At 38.5% G+C, this 14,314-nt stretch overlaps 1 protein-coding gene across 1 annotated transcript; it reads left to right on the top strand.

Annotated features, from left to right (window-relative positions):
* The first annotated feature begins 3,581 nt into the window (after positions 1-3,581).
* Positions 3,582-12,371, top strand: LOC146314557 (F-box only protein 30-like). Its single transcript, XM_084737961.1, has 3 exons — positions 3,582-3,755; positions 7,994-10,119; positions 11,557-12,371. Exons 2-3 carry the CDS (start codon positions 8,053-8,055, stop codon positions 11,749-11,751), a joined length of 2,262 nt encoding a protein of 753 aa, XP_084594087.1. The 5' UTR covers positions 3,582-3,755; positions 7,994-8,052; the 3' UTR covers positions 11,752-12,371.
* The last annotated feature ends 1,943 nt before the right edge of the window (positions 12,372-14,314 follow it).

The raw sequence follows: 14,314 nt of genomic DNA, 5'->3' as shown, positions 1-14,314 counted from the left end.
ACTTCTGGTAATTTATTGCAATGAGAGGGGCGAATGAGTTGCATGTAATGAGAATATCTGAGTTCTCTTAATCAATCACTTTGATTTAACTGTAATTTTAACTATACATGTAAAATGAACTCCAAATATTTAAGCTCTGATAACCTCCTACTTTGAAGTTCATGAACTCCAGAAAGTTGTGCCACCTGATTGCCTCAGTGTTGCTAACTTATTTGGGTTTACAGTGTATGTTTTTTAGGCTTTACAGTGTTCTTCCTTTCACTCAGTGGGCTAATATTGATGTCACAGTCGTTGCTTATGGGTGTTGAAAAATTGGAAACAAACAAACAATAAACAATCATCTCTTCCTTTTTTTTTCTTTTTCCAAAACACAAACCCCATCAATCAAGCTTTTGGCAAGCCTATTTTTCATGTTAGGCCTTGCTTGGCGCAACTCAGGGGAAGCAGGGAAGTTGGCACTTAGCTATTCAGCAACATTTTGTCCTTTCCATCAACGTGGGATTGATAGCCTATTAAAAAATGTGACAGCTTACAGACAACAGCACAAAGAATCTTACATAAACACTTGGTTTGTTGTCTAAAGTGCCACATTAAACTGCTTGAAAACTTGCAAAGGGAGGCACTGGACTTCCCCACCAGGAAAATGAAACAGGTGGGTGGAATAAGTGTGAGTTTTGAAGTTCACAGCACCATTAGCGGTGAAGTTAAAAATCCATCCACCCATCCACCTATTCATCCACCCACCCTTCATCCTCTTAACCCATCTATTATCTGTCTCATGGGTTGGTTGACCAGCCATCTGCACAGCGCACAGTCACACTGTGTTTCTGCAGGTTTCAACAGGGTGAACTTCACTTTTTTAAGGTTGTTCTAAAAGTAATTTCAGACCAATTTCATGTCCATACTGGCAAAAAAGGACATACAGAGTTTTTATTAGTGGTTACTGGTTCAATGTTGGTTTACTTTTGTAGTTGTTATAGTGTGATCAATATTCCCCCCTCCCAAAAAAAACACATTAAAAAGTGAGACTGAAGTTATGGCAACTTTATACAAGTAACCTCAGTATTAAATAATTTTTTCAGACCTGTCAAATTTGTTTATAAGACATTTTATGACATTTTAAGGCCCAAAATTCAAATCGTTAGATTTTTTTTTTAAAGAGTTTTAACCTGCATAATGGTAGACAATGGTTGATTGAATTTCGTTTTTTGTTTTTTTTTTTTGTGGGGGACAGCAGTTACAAAGAGCTCAGCATGAAAAATAGCAACAGTAACAAAAATATGATGGAAAGAACAAAATTTAAAAAAATATCAACAGTGCAGTGCATAGAACCTGTGATATAAGAGCTCAGGTGACAAAGACAAAGTGTTGAAGCCACTGTGGAATTGGAAAAGTGGGTTTATGGAGTCCATATCTTCACGAACTGTCCCTGCAAGGACACCGTGCAGTCTGCCAGGACTAGCACCGACAATAGACATTTTTCACAGCGGCCATCTTGACATGAAATAGTAGGTAAATACAGGTGTTACCAGTGATACCAATTAAGATCCTATGCCACTATTGTGCATGTTGGCTAAATGGAAAGACTCTACAACACTAAATGGAACTGTGCCTTAATTAGCAGCATTGGTACCACCTGTTTACCCTACTATTTCATATTAATAATGCTGCTGTTGCATATTGACTCAGATGACCCAGGAGCATAGAGCGAGGTTTCATATGTGAGACCACATCAAATATTTTTTCCATATCTTGCAAAATATCCTTCCTATGTGCTTGGATTTTAGGACAGGACCAGACACCATGACAGCAGGTTCCTCCTAAGAGTCTTGTGGTGGTTTCTTAGCCTCCTAATTTCAGCGCTGGCTTTAACAGTACGACTTAAGTATCAGATATTTTATGGTCGCCTTGCTCTGGCAGAAAAACCTCAAATGAAGCACACGAACTACTGAATCACAAATGTTTGCATGACATTGTTCTTGCATTCATATAGAACTGCATATTGGATTTACAAACGCACAAACTGAAAACAGTCTGACAGAGAAAATCCAAGCAGGCTTTATGATTGCATTTTGCTCTCATGCAAGATACCCTTAATATAGGTTTCAATACAGCGTGTAACATACAACGGCTCAATCTGTGCATGTCACCATTATAAGCTTGAGTGAGTGCAGTGTTGAGCATTTTGAAATTTGAGCTGAGTTTGTATTGTCTACAATGGTTAAGATATAAATACAACTATGATTATTAAAAAGTATAACAGGAACAGTTCTGACCCCATTTTAAAGAATTATTTAATTTGTTGTATCATCTAAATTGCAATGTCTCACTTGCATTAGTTTCTTTCAACACCTAATGACAAGTGTATTCAGTACTGCTAAGCACTGTTCTGCTCTTGTGTCCGTGAGTCAGCTCCTCCAGCTCCTCCAGCTCCAGGGGTTCTGTTTTTGTAGGTGACCTCAACCTCAAAACGTGGAGTCTCCTTCAGTTAGCAGCCAATGAACTGAGGCATCGGTCAAACCATTTTCACCTAGTAGGCAGCAAAAAATGATGCAACAGTGACATCTCCTGTTTGCTACTGGTTACTGCATATTATTTAAAAAAAGAAAAAAAGAAATAGAAAAGAAAAAGAAAAAATGATGTTAGGCATTGTTTTTTTGTTTGTTTGTTTTTGTTATTGATGATGAATGCATATAGGCTTGCCCTTAAAATGACCTGCCGTCCCATGAATGTATCACCTGTAGAGAATTTAAAGAGATTCTTAAAGGTATTTCGAGTGTTTTCATGTAATTCACAGATGGTACAAATATCCCTGATTATAAATATAGAAGTGAGCTTTTTTAAAATAATTGCACAAAACCCAGTGATCTCTTTAAGAAATGCAGTTTGACTGTTATATTTGTATACTTCATTTCCATGATAGAAAAGAATAGTTTTCAAACTTAATTAATTTCAGGGTAAATTATTACATTTTATGGGTAAATTCTTTATTTACAAGTGTCGGTCTCTTTTTATTGTTATTTTTTATGTTTCTTTCCATGCTTTCTTCCACATTTTTGCTAAATTCTTTAAAGTACATACATAATTTTCTAGCAGCATAACATTTTATTTTCATATTTATTTATTTTCATATTTTAAACTTTATTTCCAAACTTTCATCTATATTTTTGATATATTTTTTAAACTTTTATTGCAGACTATCTATGTCTGGCAATTACGTTTTATTTTTCCAGATTTTTGCTAAATCTAAATATCTTCAAAATTACATATTATATTTATATTTGAAACTCTCTTTCCAGACTTTTTCTGCCTTTTTTTTGGACAGTTTCTTTGATTTTTACTTCAGGGATTTTTGTGAAGCTAGATTATCTACGTCTAGTAATTACACTTTATTTCATTATTTATTTTTTTACTTTCTTTCCAGACTTTCTCACAGATTTTTCTTAAATTCTTAAAAACCTAAAAACTATCTACGCAATTAAATGTTATTTTATTTGTTTCTTTATTTTTCTTATTCTATTTTTTCTTGCGTTTTTCTTTTTTCATGTCAGCATGAATACCACAACAATTGATGTAGGCTACAATTTGGTCAATAAAGTTTTGAATAGAAAAAAAGGGAGGCTGGGTACGAAGAATTGTAGCTAGCTATCATTAGCAGTTTCTCCACAGAGGTAACTAAAGTAATAGCTAGTTGTATTTATATATAACAACCAAACATATCTTATCACAGGTTTTCCTGCCAACGCGACCATAAGGTGAGGAGCTACTCGCATGCTAACCCAACATTATATTGCTAAGTTAGCTTGCTGTGAACTTCGGAGCTGGCTAGCTGTTGTTAGCCAACATTAGCCGGCCGGGCTAGTGTAAGCTAGTTGGCTTGCCATTGTTTAAAAAAAACAAGTTGATTTAATAGGGAAAGAACAGTTGACAGCAAACTGGATTGCAGTGGGGATTTGTATATAAACAACTGTACACTGTAGCAAAAGCTTCTCTTGTTATCGTCGGTTCTTTAGCTACACTGCTCTTTGTTGTAAGTAAACTTCAACTGTCAGCAACATTAACCTAACTAGCTATAATTCTGTATATTCCTGATGGGCAGATGCTTGTTGTTATCAGTCTATGCCCCTTATTTGGGACACGTTTCGTCAAGACAGACAGCCTGATTAACTGCAGGCTAAGACCTAATTTAACTATAGCTGTTAGGGTTAAAGATTTAGTAATGATAAAATTTATGAGTTTATGGCTTAGGAACTAGTTGGGTGATGTACGATTACTGATATCCATATAAACTGTATTTATAATTCTAAGCAAATATTTTGAAGTGACAAGACGTATTTCTTTTCAAATGTGCATATGCGAATACATATTATCATCATATATTGTTTAATATTGGTTGTTTTGCAGTTATGGAAACAGACAGATGCTGTGTCACCTTGGTTGTACCATCTGAGGCTACGTTAACACTGCAGGCAGAAGTTGCACAAAACTGATTTTTTTTTTTTCCTCACTTGTATGCTTGCACCAAATGATTATATTTAAAATGACTAATCTAACGATTAGTTTTTGCTTAGTTGATTAATCAAACAATCAATTTTACCCAAAATAAATATCAAAAACTTGTCTTATTAATATTTAAAAATGTATTCAATCATATTTCTGAAAAACAGACACATCAGAATAATGATAGTAGTGGCATATTTCAAAGTTAGTCTAATTTCCACCCAATTTAGCAGACTCCATTGTTAAATACAATCCTCACATTAAAAAGGACTGCTGTGACGCATATTTGTTTAATAACTAATCACAGTCAACTCTTTCCCTGATCTGGACAAACAATAGCTTTACTCAACTACTTGTATTAAAACGTAGACTGATTATGACATGGATATATTTCATGACTGGAGTAATATGCAGGTAAGATGGCACTGTATTTTTACATCAGTGTTAGGCAAGAAAAATAATGGAAACAAACTTTAGCTTTGGCAGTTTTCTCACTCATTCACAGCCATTAAAGTAAACCATGTGCAGATATGTAACATGGGGGGCAATGGAAAAAAAACAAACAATTTTAAGTGATTACTATTAAGAGAAACAGGGTCCCTGCATTGATAATCCTAATATATTGTTCTTGGGTACTGACAGAGTAAGCAGAACTGTGCTGTTCTTGCTGATGATGTTGCTGCTGTTTGACAGAACACTCTGTGCTTTACTTCAAGTACTTGTGCAGAGCAGTTTTTCTGCAGTGATAAGACTATTCCAGATTGCGATTCAAACTTATAGAGAGGCATACTGTTGCATCTCTGTCTAAAATACTCCCACACTTTGGATGATGTTTGCTCACTGCAGCCTGTTCTCTGGTTGAGTTCATGCTTTGACCAGGTGGAGCAGTTCATTGTCCATGCTATTAATGCAAATCAACGTATTTTCAGAATTGATGACGTTGCTTACATCAACAAATAACCCCAGCTCCACTTATATGTGTCTCAGGTCTGTTTTTTCATGACAGTTTGATCAACACAAGTCGCATGGGATGGGATCTTTCCAATTCTGATTTGGACCACTTTCACATGTGGTCCTAATTAGATCAGATTTTTTGCAATGTGACCTCAGTATGAAAAGTCATACATGGATTCACATGACTTTGACATCACTTACTGACCACTGACAGATGTAGTTAAAATTTTTTGTATATGTTTGTACAGCAGCGCGTCGAGTGTCTCCGCTATCATTCTTTTGTGCATGCAGGTCAGTGAAGGACCGTGACCAGTTCACGCTAAAATCTGTCATAGCCCACATTTAAAAAATAGTGTGAACAGCCACACAATAAAGAACAGATCTCAGCAATAAATCATTATTAAGCACTAAGGCTTTCTGTGTGCACGTAGCCCTAGATGAGAATCTCAGTTGGAGGACACAGTAGCTTTCTCAGTATTCTATCTACACATGACATTACTCAAATACTATGTCAACCATATTGGATGTATTGAAAGAAACGGCCCACATAATAAGTCACACTGTTATCACCAGCTGTGTCCCAGTGCCACACTGCAAATTAACTGCATGTACTCTGTACTCATCTCATCAAGATAAGAACAAAGGATTGGTAGATAAATTTTATTGATCCCACACTGGGGAAATTCACTCAGCTCAGCTCAGCTCAGCAGCTCAAGGATCAAAAGTACTAAAAGTAAAAGTAATAAATAAATAAATAAATATACAAACTTTATAAATCATACTTTTATACAGACAAGAAATTAAACGATGTGCAAACCATCAGTCATGTTAATCAAACTTTTCTTTTTTTCCCACACTGCTAATTAAACTTCACAAAGAGATAATAAAATGAATTTTCACAGACTTCATATTTAATTGTTTAGTGTTTGAAAAAGTTGTGGAGCTGTCTCACAAGTTGATCCAAATTTAAAAAGGGAAAGGTTTTGACCTCCTTATTGTCGAGCTGGGATGCTTCCTAATAAGGTATTTGTATGAGGCAGATTTTTTGGATGCATCATGTGACTGCAGTTGACTTCCACAGAGGAAGGAGTGGGGGCAGTGTTGTTTTACAGATGATGTGCAGGCTCTAGACATGGCAGGAGAAAAAACAGCAGTGCCTCAGACTGTTTAGGTTTGCTTAGTCATTCGGTTTGTTTGACAGTCCTGTTTCATTGATTTTGTTAATGTATCTATATAAGGAGGCTGCTATATTGATATGTCATAGTTTATTTCAAATATTTAAGTTATAGTAATATTCAAGTGTTACAAAATACTGTAATGCAAGTTATGCTGAGGTCTGTGTAACTTGCCCAAGCATGTCATTACTCTTTCATAAGATCATTTGAAATGAAAAAAGTATAAACGTAGTATTTTTCTCTTAAGAGTGAGAATGATTTTTTTTTTCTCCAAAATATAAATACAGTGGATAGAGTCAGAGTCAGAAATATGCAGATACTCTGCAACATAGAAATGTAAGAAATCTATCCCATATTGTTTTTTGTCTTTTACAAAATATTTATATACTTATATACATTTATGCTATATTTATATGTCATGTAGGCTGTATACTTTGCTCAGGAAAATTAGGAAGGCAGGTTAAAATCTGTTTTGTGCACTTAAAACATCTTCCTGTACATTGGTCTTGAGTATTTTTGGGGCATGGATCTTAGTTAGCACAGTGACATCTGGTGGTTTGCAGTTGTTAGAGCAGCCATTCACAACAGGGTCAAAACGCTGGGATGACACTAGGCTGATTGCATGGTTTTAAATGTTTGCAGGAAAAAAGTCTAAGAAGGCTTTTTTGATATTTTTCCATATCTGTAACATTCTTGTTCAGAAAGGCTGCAACAAATGCACACATTTTGCACTATATGCTACCATACAGTAATTCCATTCTTTTTCTTAAAACATGAATCCTTTTTTGTTGTCATGAAATATGAATGTAACTGGTGTGGTACAGGCCATATGTCCACCGTGGGCTGATGTGTCTTTCATTCATGGACAACAGGAGGCAGTATTTAGGCCATTGTGACAGCTGATCTGAGTAGCGGTGTGACTGGACAATCATTCTTTACTAAATGTTTGTGACTCTGCAGGTCAAAATGTTCTTATAATTGTGTCTTTTTACTGCACATCTGCATATATTTCCACTATTCTCCCCATTTCTCATTCTATTAGTGTTACAGTATCTATCAGCTGAACTGAATAAAACAATTTGTACAGGGACAAGTAAAAAATTGACCATGGGCAAGTACATTTTTGGGCCATTTGCCCAACCAGGCAAGTAAAAAAAAAAAAAACACGAACCCTGGTAGTCATCATGTGACACAATCTCAGATACAAAGTTTGAAACAGTGCACTTCACAGGGGTGAAACAGACTTCAGCACATCTGTATGATCTGCCACACTATTAATTTCTCTGATGGGGATTAATAAAGTCATATTTTGTCTTGTCTTATATTTCAAACTAACAGGTTTGCTTTTTGCTATTATTTGGCAGGACGGTGGATTTCCTGACAGGGTCACCCTCAGAAGCTCTCCACCCCCTCAGCTCTGAAGATGGAGGAGGACCATGTTCACTGTATGTCCTGTGTTAACCAGAGATGCATGGTCAGACCTCAGCCAGGCATTTCTTGTGATCTCATCAGCTGTCCTCTGGTGTGTGGGGCTGTATTTCACTCCTGCAAAGTCAATGAGCACAACCTTATGTGCCCATTACTGAGAGTCCCCTGCCTAAATAGTGGCTATGGCTGCCCTGCCACTCTGGTGCGCAACCAAATGTATGCACACCTTGAAGTTTGCCCAGCTGGAGTGGTCTGCTGCACTATGGAGTGGAACAGATGGCCTATTAGCTGCCTGGACTATACTTCCTATGAGAGTCTGAGCCGTGGTGTGGAGGAGGTGGAGCAGCTGGACATGGCACTTGCCCTTCAGGACCAGCGTACGCTACTGGAGTCCCTTAAAGTGATCGCCATGGCACCTACTGCAGAGGGAGAGAAACTTGCCCTTGTTAGTAAGGAGAGCAGGGCAATGGACTCAGCTGTGCTTACACCTGCCCTGGAGGCATCCAAATGTATCGGATCACCTTCACAATCATCATCCCCACGTCAGCCACAACCTCCACCACCAGGCTCGGCAAAGGAGAGAATCGTCAGTGGAGTTAATGGCTTGAATGAAGAGCACTTCAGTAAACTGTATGAGGCCACAGTTGAGACTGCGAGAAGCTTAGCTGCTGCTTTAGAATTTGTTAGCAATGCTAACTCTGTTGACAGCAGCACAGAGTGTGTGAGCAGAGGAGCTGCTATGCAGGAGAGTAGTTTGAGCAACATTGAAGACCTCCAGAATGGACTGGAAGGAGAAACACCTGTAGCTGCTGAAAGTTTGAATAAAAGCGAAAGGGAGGAGCAAAGTGTTTGCTCTAGCTGTTTGAGAGGAAGTGGAACGGATCAAAAGATTTTAACCACAGCAAATGGACCACTGTTAGGAGCAATGGAGGCCAGTCTGGAGGCCAGTCCTGCTGTGGTACAAGATGACAAGAATGCTGAGCTTTCTCTGGAGCCGGTCACCCCTCTAATGGCATCTCCGGTGCATGTCAGTCAGGGTGTGGCACAGAGGGCTGGTCATGTGGTCCTGGAAGATAGGGGGCTAGTTGTTTTGGATAACCATGGGCCTGAGCGCAAGTTCCACAGCTACCAGTTTTTTCGGGGCCAGGGTCAATTACCTAATGGACGGATAGGTTTCATCCCAGACAGGTCTTTGTATAGGTTGCGACCCAAAATGGAGGACAAGGCAGTGGATACCTCGGACCTGGAGCAGGATGATGACCCCATGGGTCTGGGAGAGATTGATCTGATCACAGCAGCCCTGCTCTTCTGTTTAGAGGAGTCCAGAGAGTGTAGAAGGATCTCTGATACGGTCTACGTTGATGGCTACCGTGTTGACTTTGGCACACAGACTTTCACTTTTCCTGCAGCCATCTTGGTAACCAACACCAGAGTGGGTGACATGGCCTCTGCATCTGCCTGTGACCACGCTGCCCCACAGCTTTCCTACCCCAGCCCGTTCCGCACTTTACGCCTTGGCCTCGTCCTAGAGGCTTTGGAGGTTGAGGCTGTGCCACATAACCGCTACCTCCCTCCCAACCCCCGCTACCAGCACATGTTCCCCTTCGTCTGTGGTCAGTCATTCCGTCGGGACCAGTTCTCTTCCCATTTCACAAATGTCCATGGTGACATCCATGCTGGTCTCAATGGTTGGATGGAGCACCGCTGCCCCCTGGCATATTATGGCTGCACATTTTCCCAGCGGAGGTTTTACCCATCCACCCAGGGGGCCAAGGTGGTTCATGACAGGCACCTCAGGTCCTTCGGGGTCCAGCCTTGCCCAAGGGCAAAACTTCCAGGTGACTCCAAGACGGACCAATTTAGTGGGCTTCCCATTGAGATACTGTGGCACATAGCTGGGTTCCTGGACAGCTTCAGCCTGTGCCAGCTGTCGTTGGTGTCACGGACTATGAGGGAGGTGTGTGCCAGTCTCCTCCAGACCAGGGGCATAGTCGACCTGCAGTGGGAGCGAAGACAATGCCCTGGTGCCCCTGGTACTGTGTCATGGCAAATCAAAAATAAAGTAAGTGAAATAGAAAATGTGAGTGTGATCTGCCAATTCCAGTTTTCTTTCTTTCAAAGAACTATAATTGACAGAAGACACAAACATTTATTTAACCTTGCTTTCATGGAAAATTAAATTGTATGTTTATAATATAACACTGACTATTACCTAGCTTTTACATTTTCCCCAAAAGTGCTCCAGGTTACTGCCAAACCTCATTATATCATACGGTTTATGCACCAGAGAGAGCACGATGTTGCATTATTTCATTGACATGCTGTCACAGTTTGCTGTAGCAAAGATTTGCACTGAGAAAAAACAAAGCAAAAGGCTAAATGAGTCTGGATAAGAAATGTTGGATATCTCACACTGACCAGCCGGTCACTGGTCATGGCCAGTCAAGCTGAAAACCAGCCAATTTCAGTGATCGGTGCATCCTTAATCGAAATGGTTACAAAGATCTGTCTGCTTATGTAAGAGGAAACATTCCAAATACCTGAAGTGCCACTATAATTTAACAGTAAATACTACAATATTATATGCACCATATTTTTAATAACTTGGAATAAAAGATAATTATTACAAATCTGTTTTAAAGACAGAGGTTGCTTTTGTGGAGAGGTGCAACCAAAGCTTAAAATGTATGTTTAGTATTTAAATTTAAAATTCTAAAGGAAAAGTGACATTCTGGGAAATGCCCTTATTCGCTTTTGTGCAGAGAGTTAGATGAGAAGATTAATACCACTCGTGTTTGGCTGGTAAATATGTAGCCGGATCCAGCAACCAGTTAGCTAAGACTAGCACAGAGCCTGAAAATCAGCTAGTCTGGCTCTGTCCAAAGGCAACAAAATCCTCCTACCAGCAATTATATCTGGGACGACCAGAAAAAACAACAACAATTCGACTATTTCTTGCCAAGGAGAAGTAACTTCCTGGAATTTCCGCTCACTCTCTGGCAACCTGTCCTGGCCAAAAAAAACAGTCTGACTAGAGATGACACAGTGTGAAAATTTCATATCATGATTATAGTGACCAAAATGATCTTGGTTATCACTATTGTCGTGGTTTTAACATGCTGAAAGTATTTAAAAAAGTACTGATACACATACTGAAATCATTTCATCAAGTTTTATATTGAAAACCTCTATAATTTGACATGGCGTCATGTCCTTCGTGATGTCAGTGTTTTTAGTCTACCACATTACCCCAAGAAAAACCTCTGGAAAAAAGAAAGACAAGAAAAGTAATGCGTATTTCCCAAAATGTTGAACTGTTCCTTTAAATGTTATTCATGAAGAAGGTGCTTTTAAGGTGTGCTGTAACAAAATCAGAGACTGTATCTTTCCGTGAGGATTGTATGGAAATTGCATGTACCAAATGAAAATGAGCCTTGCTAAATGTTTTTGCATGCAGTTCTCTCTTCATCGCAACATCGTTGTTTATTTACTGTTGCAGGTGTGGAGATTCAGCACTGCCTTCAGCCCCGTGTCGTCATGGCGTTTCACCGATCTCCCCAGCATGTCGGACCATCTTAAGAAGTGCCACTTCAACGTAGTGGAGCACAAGACGGAGCCTGTACCCCTTCCTGCCATGTGTACTGCGCGAGATGGACAGTCGCTGCGTCGTGTCCTGCGTCACATTAACACCTGACCACACAAACCTGCCCTAACAAGAGTCACTGTGGTATTACGTGGATGCTGCAATTAAAACATTTCCTGTCTTGAAAACTATTAACTCTTCCTGTATTACACTAGATAATGAAGAAGCCTTAATGAAATAACTCCTTATTTGCTACAGTGAAGCTTTGTCATTGTGGGTCTATATGTGGAGAAAAAAAACATTTAGCTTTGCATGGATTTGTGCTGAAAACACACCTTATTCTGGTAAGACAAAGTATATTTTCTTGAAAACAAATATGCACAATAGATTTATATTATTCTATATGATATACTGAGAAAATGGAGTTTAAATGTTTTCACTATCTTGCCTTTCAGTAGTAGCCGTGGGGAAAAGCAGATTGTCTGTTATATTGCACTATTTCTGTGTGACAGAAGTTATGCCAGCACTTTACACAAGATTTGCTACTCCCTCCTGTGTTGATATGTGATCCTAAATGATCTAGTCTTTCTGATCCCTGTAGAGGCTGCAAGTTTATTGTCAGGGTTTGTAGGATGTCAGGATGTGAGTTAACGCAGATGGATATTAATCTGAGGAAAGCCCAATAATGCATGTGATTTGCTACCATTTAATAAAGTCTTTACAGCCTTTTATATATTTGTTTGTCTCTAAAGCTCTGCTTACTTATTCAGTATAAAACTTACCCAGAGTTGCTTGGATAATGTAAAGGAAAATATCTTAACTTTACCTACAAATGTTTCAGTCTCATATTGAAAAGAACCAAGCCATGTGGCTGTTAAATTTGTTGAACATAATATTTATCAAGTTTGTGTTGACATTCACTATGTTTGAAGGTCCAATATGAAAGATTTATGAGGATTTAGTAGCAGAATTAGGAAGAAATTGAATCTAATATCCCAAAGGCTGTTTTCATTAGTGTACAATCACCTGAAAATAATAATTATTGTGCATTTGTTAACTCAGAATGAGCTGTTAAAATCTACAGAGGTCACAGATCCTATTACACGGACTCTGTCCTGTTGCATTATCATCTTTCTACAGTAGCCCAGAATGGACAAACCAAACACGACATTAAAAATTTCCAGTCTCCAGGTTCATCCCTACATGCCACTAAATCCTACAGACTCGTCCTTTAAAATACTGTAAAAACTTTAAAGTGTCTGATAATGCCAGCAGGACTCAACATGCATTAATTTAAAGGGACAAATTGGGCACTTTTCATGTGAACGTCCAGTTAGTGTTGATCATGAATGTGGTCAATTGAGGCAATAAATTCCTCAGTGCCTGCTATATTAATTAAGAAAGCTGAGTTATTCTGCTTGTGGAGCCGTGCCTACATGTACCAGGATGCATTGCACGTGAACTTCTGATGGCCATGCCGACGGATGAGAGCGGCCACAGATCAGAGCAGTCACACATCACTCAATTATGTCACATTTTTGGTGATAACAAGTGCTGTTAAAGTTCCAGTACCAAATAGAGGAGACAAGTGTTATTCATATACATGTTAATGTTGGCAGTGTAATTATTTTTACCATAGCACCACAGTGAATAGAATACTAAAACAGAAAAATAGCGTGTTAAAAAGTGACAGATGTCAGAAATACATCACCAGGAGATTCGATAAGTTAATAGCATATGTCAGGATATACCATCTGCGACCACTCGGTGGGGTCGTTCTCTCACTTTGATAGAGGCAGACACTCCCCTACCTCTTATTTCTGTAATTTTTTTTCTATGTAACAACACTGATCATTGATTGGCAAAGATGTCACTGCCAGTTTATTAGGAACGCCTAGCAGAAACACACCTTCCAACAAAGGCTGGCTCACTGGGGATGGTAACTTTCATGACTAAAAGCTTTTTGATTCCTCCTAGAGTGGTTATAATTTGCAAATATGAATTCAAATTTGCAAAATGTTCTGCATATGTGGATCTTGGGTTTGCCAAGGTTTTATGATTATGTAAAAAAAAAAACTGACTTTTAAATACAGCTAGTTCAACCTGTATGGGTTTAAAATAATTCAGTTTCTGCATTTGATAGTGTACAGTCTTATAGTCAGTTTAATACCAAGGCCTCTAGTACGAAAATGCTTCACTGGGTGGAATTAATCATTTTGTCTTTACATCAGAAAAGTGGAACAACATCACACTTCTGCCTTAAACATACAGTTATCACTCTTAGGGTGCCCACGTGGCTTTGGGTTAAAATGCTGGCCATGAACTGAAACAACCTAATGAAGGCATAGATGGGCAAAAAATAATTAAAAACTTTATTTTGACCTTTATTGTGGTTGAGTAAACGTGTCTGTGCTGTCAGGCTGCTGTAGCTGCCACTTACAGTAAAACAGCATCTCTACAGATGACACAGATATGATTTGCATGTGCAAATGTATTATCGTTTTTTCGAATGTAGTCTTGTGTTACTTTCAGTGAAGTGGAAGGACTTACATTAACTTAAAGTTAATTAGAATAATCCCCAGTTCTTTGGTAACAGAAAGGTATTTCATGATGGGAAAAATTTACAGTAAGAATAACAGTTATATTTTAAGTAACATTTAAATATGAATATTTA

Source organism: Lutjanus erythropterus, chromosome 15 (genome assembly GCF_056507025.1).
Source record: "Lutjanus erythropterus isolate fLutEry1 chromosome 15, fLutEry1.hap2, whole genome shotgun sequence".
In the NCBI taxonomy this organism is placed as follows: domain Eukaryota; kingdom Metazoa; phylum Chordata; class Actinopteri; order Lutjaniformes; family Lutjanidae; genus Lutjanus; species Lutjanus erythropterus.
Note: the sequence above shows the minus strand (reverse complement) of the source record. Positions and strands in the feature narration are given on the sequence as shown.

Excerpts from the sequence above, each read along its gene's own strand:
- LOC146314557 (XM_084737961.1), top strand. The coding sequence starts at position 8,053 with ATGGAGGAGGACCATGTTCACTGTATGTCCTGTGTTAACCAGAGATGC. Across the intron at positions 10,120-11,556 it reads CATGGCAAATCAAAAATAAA|GTGTGGAGATTCAGCACTGC; the intron begins GTAAGTGAAATA and ends TTACTGTTGCAG.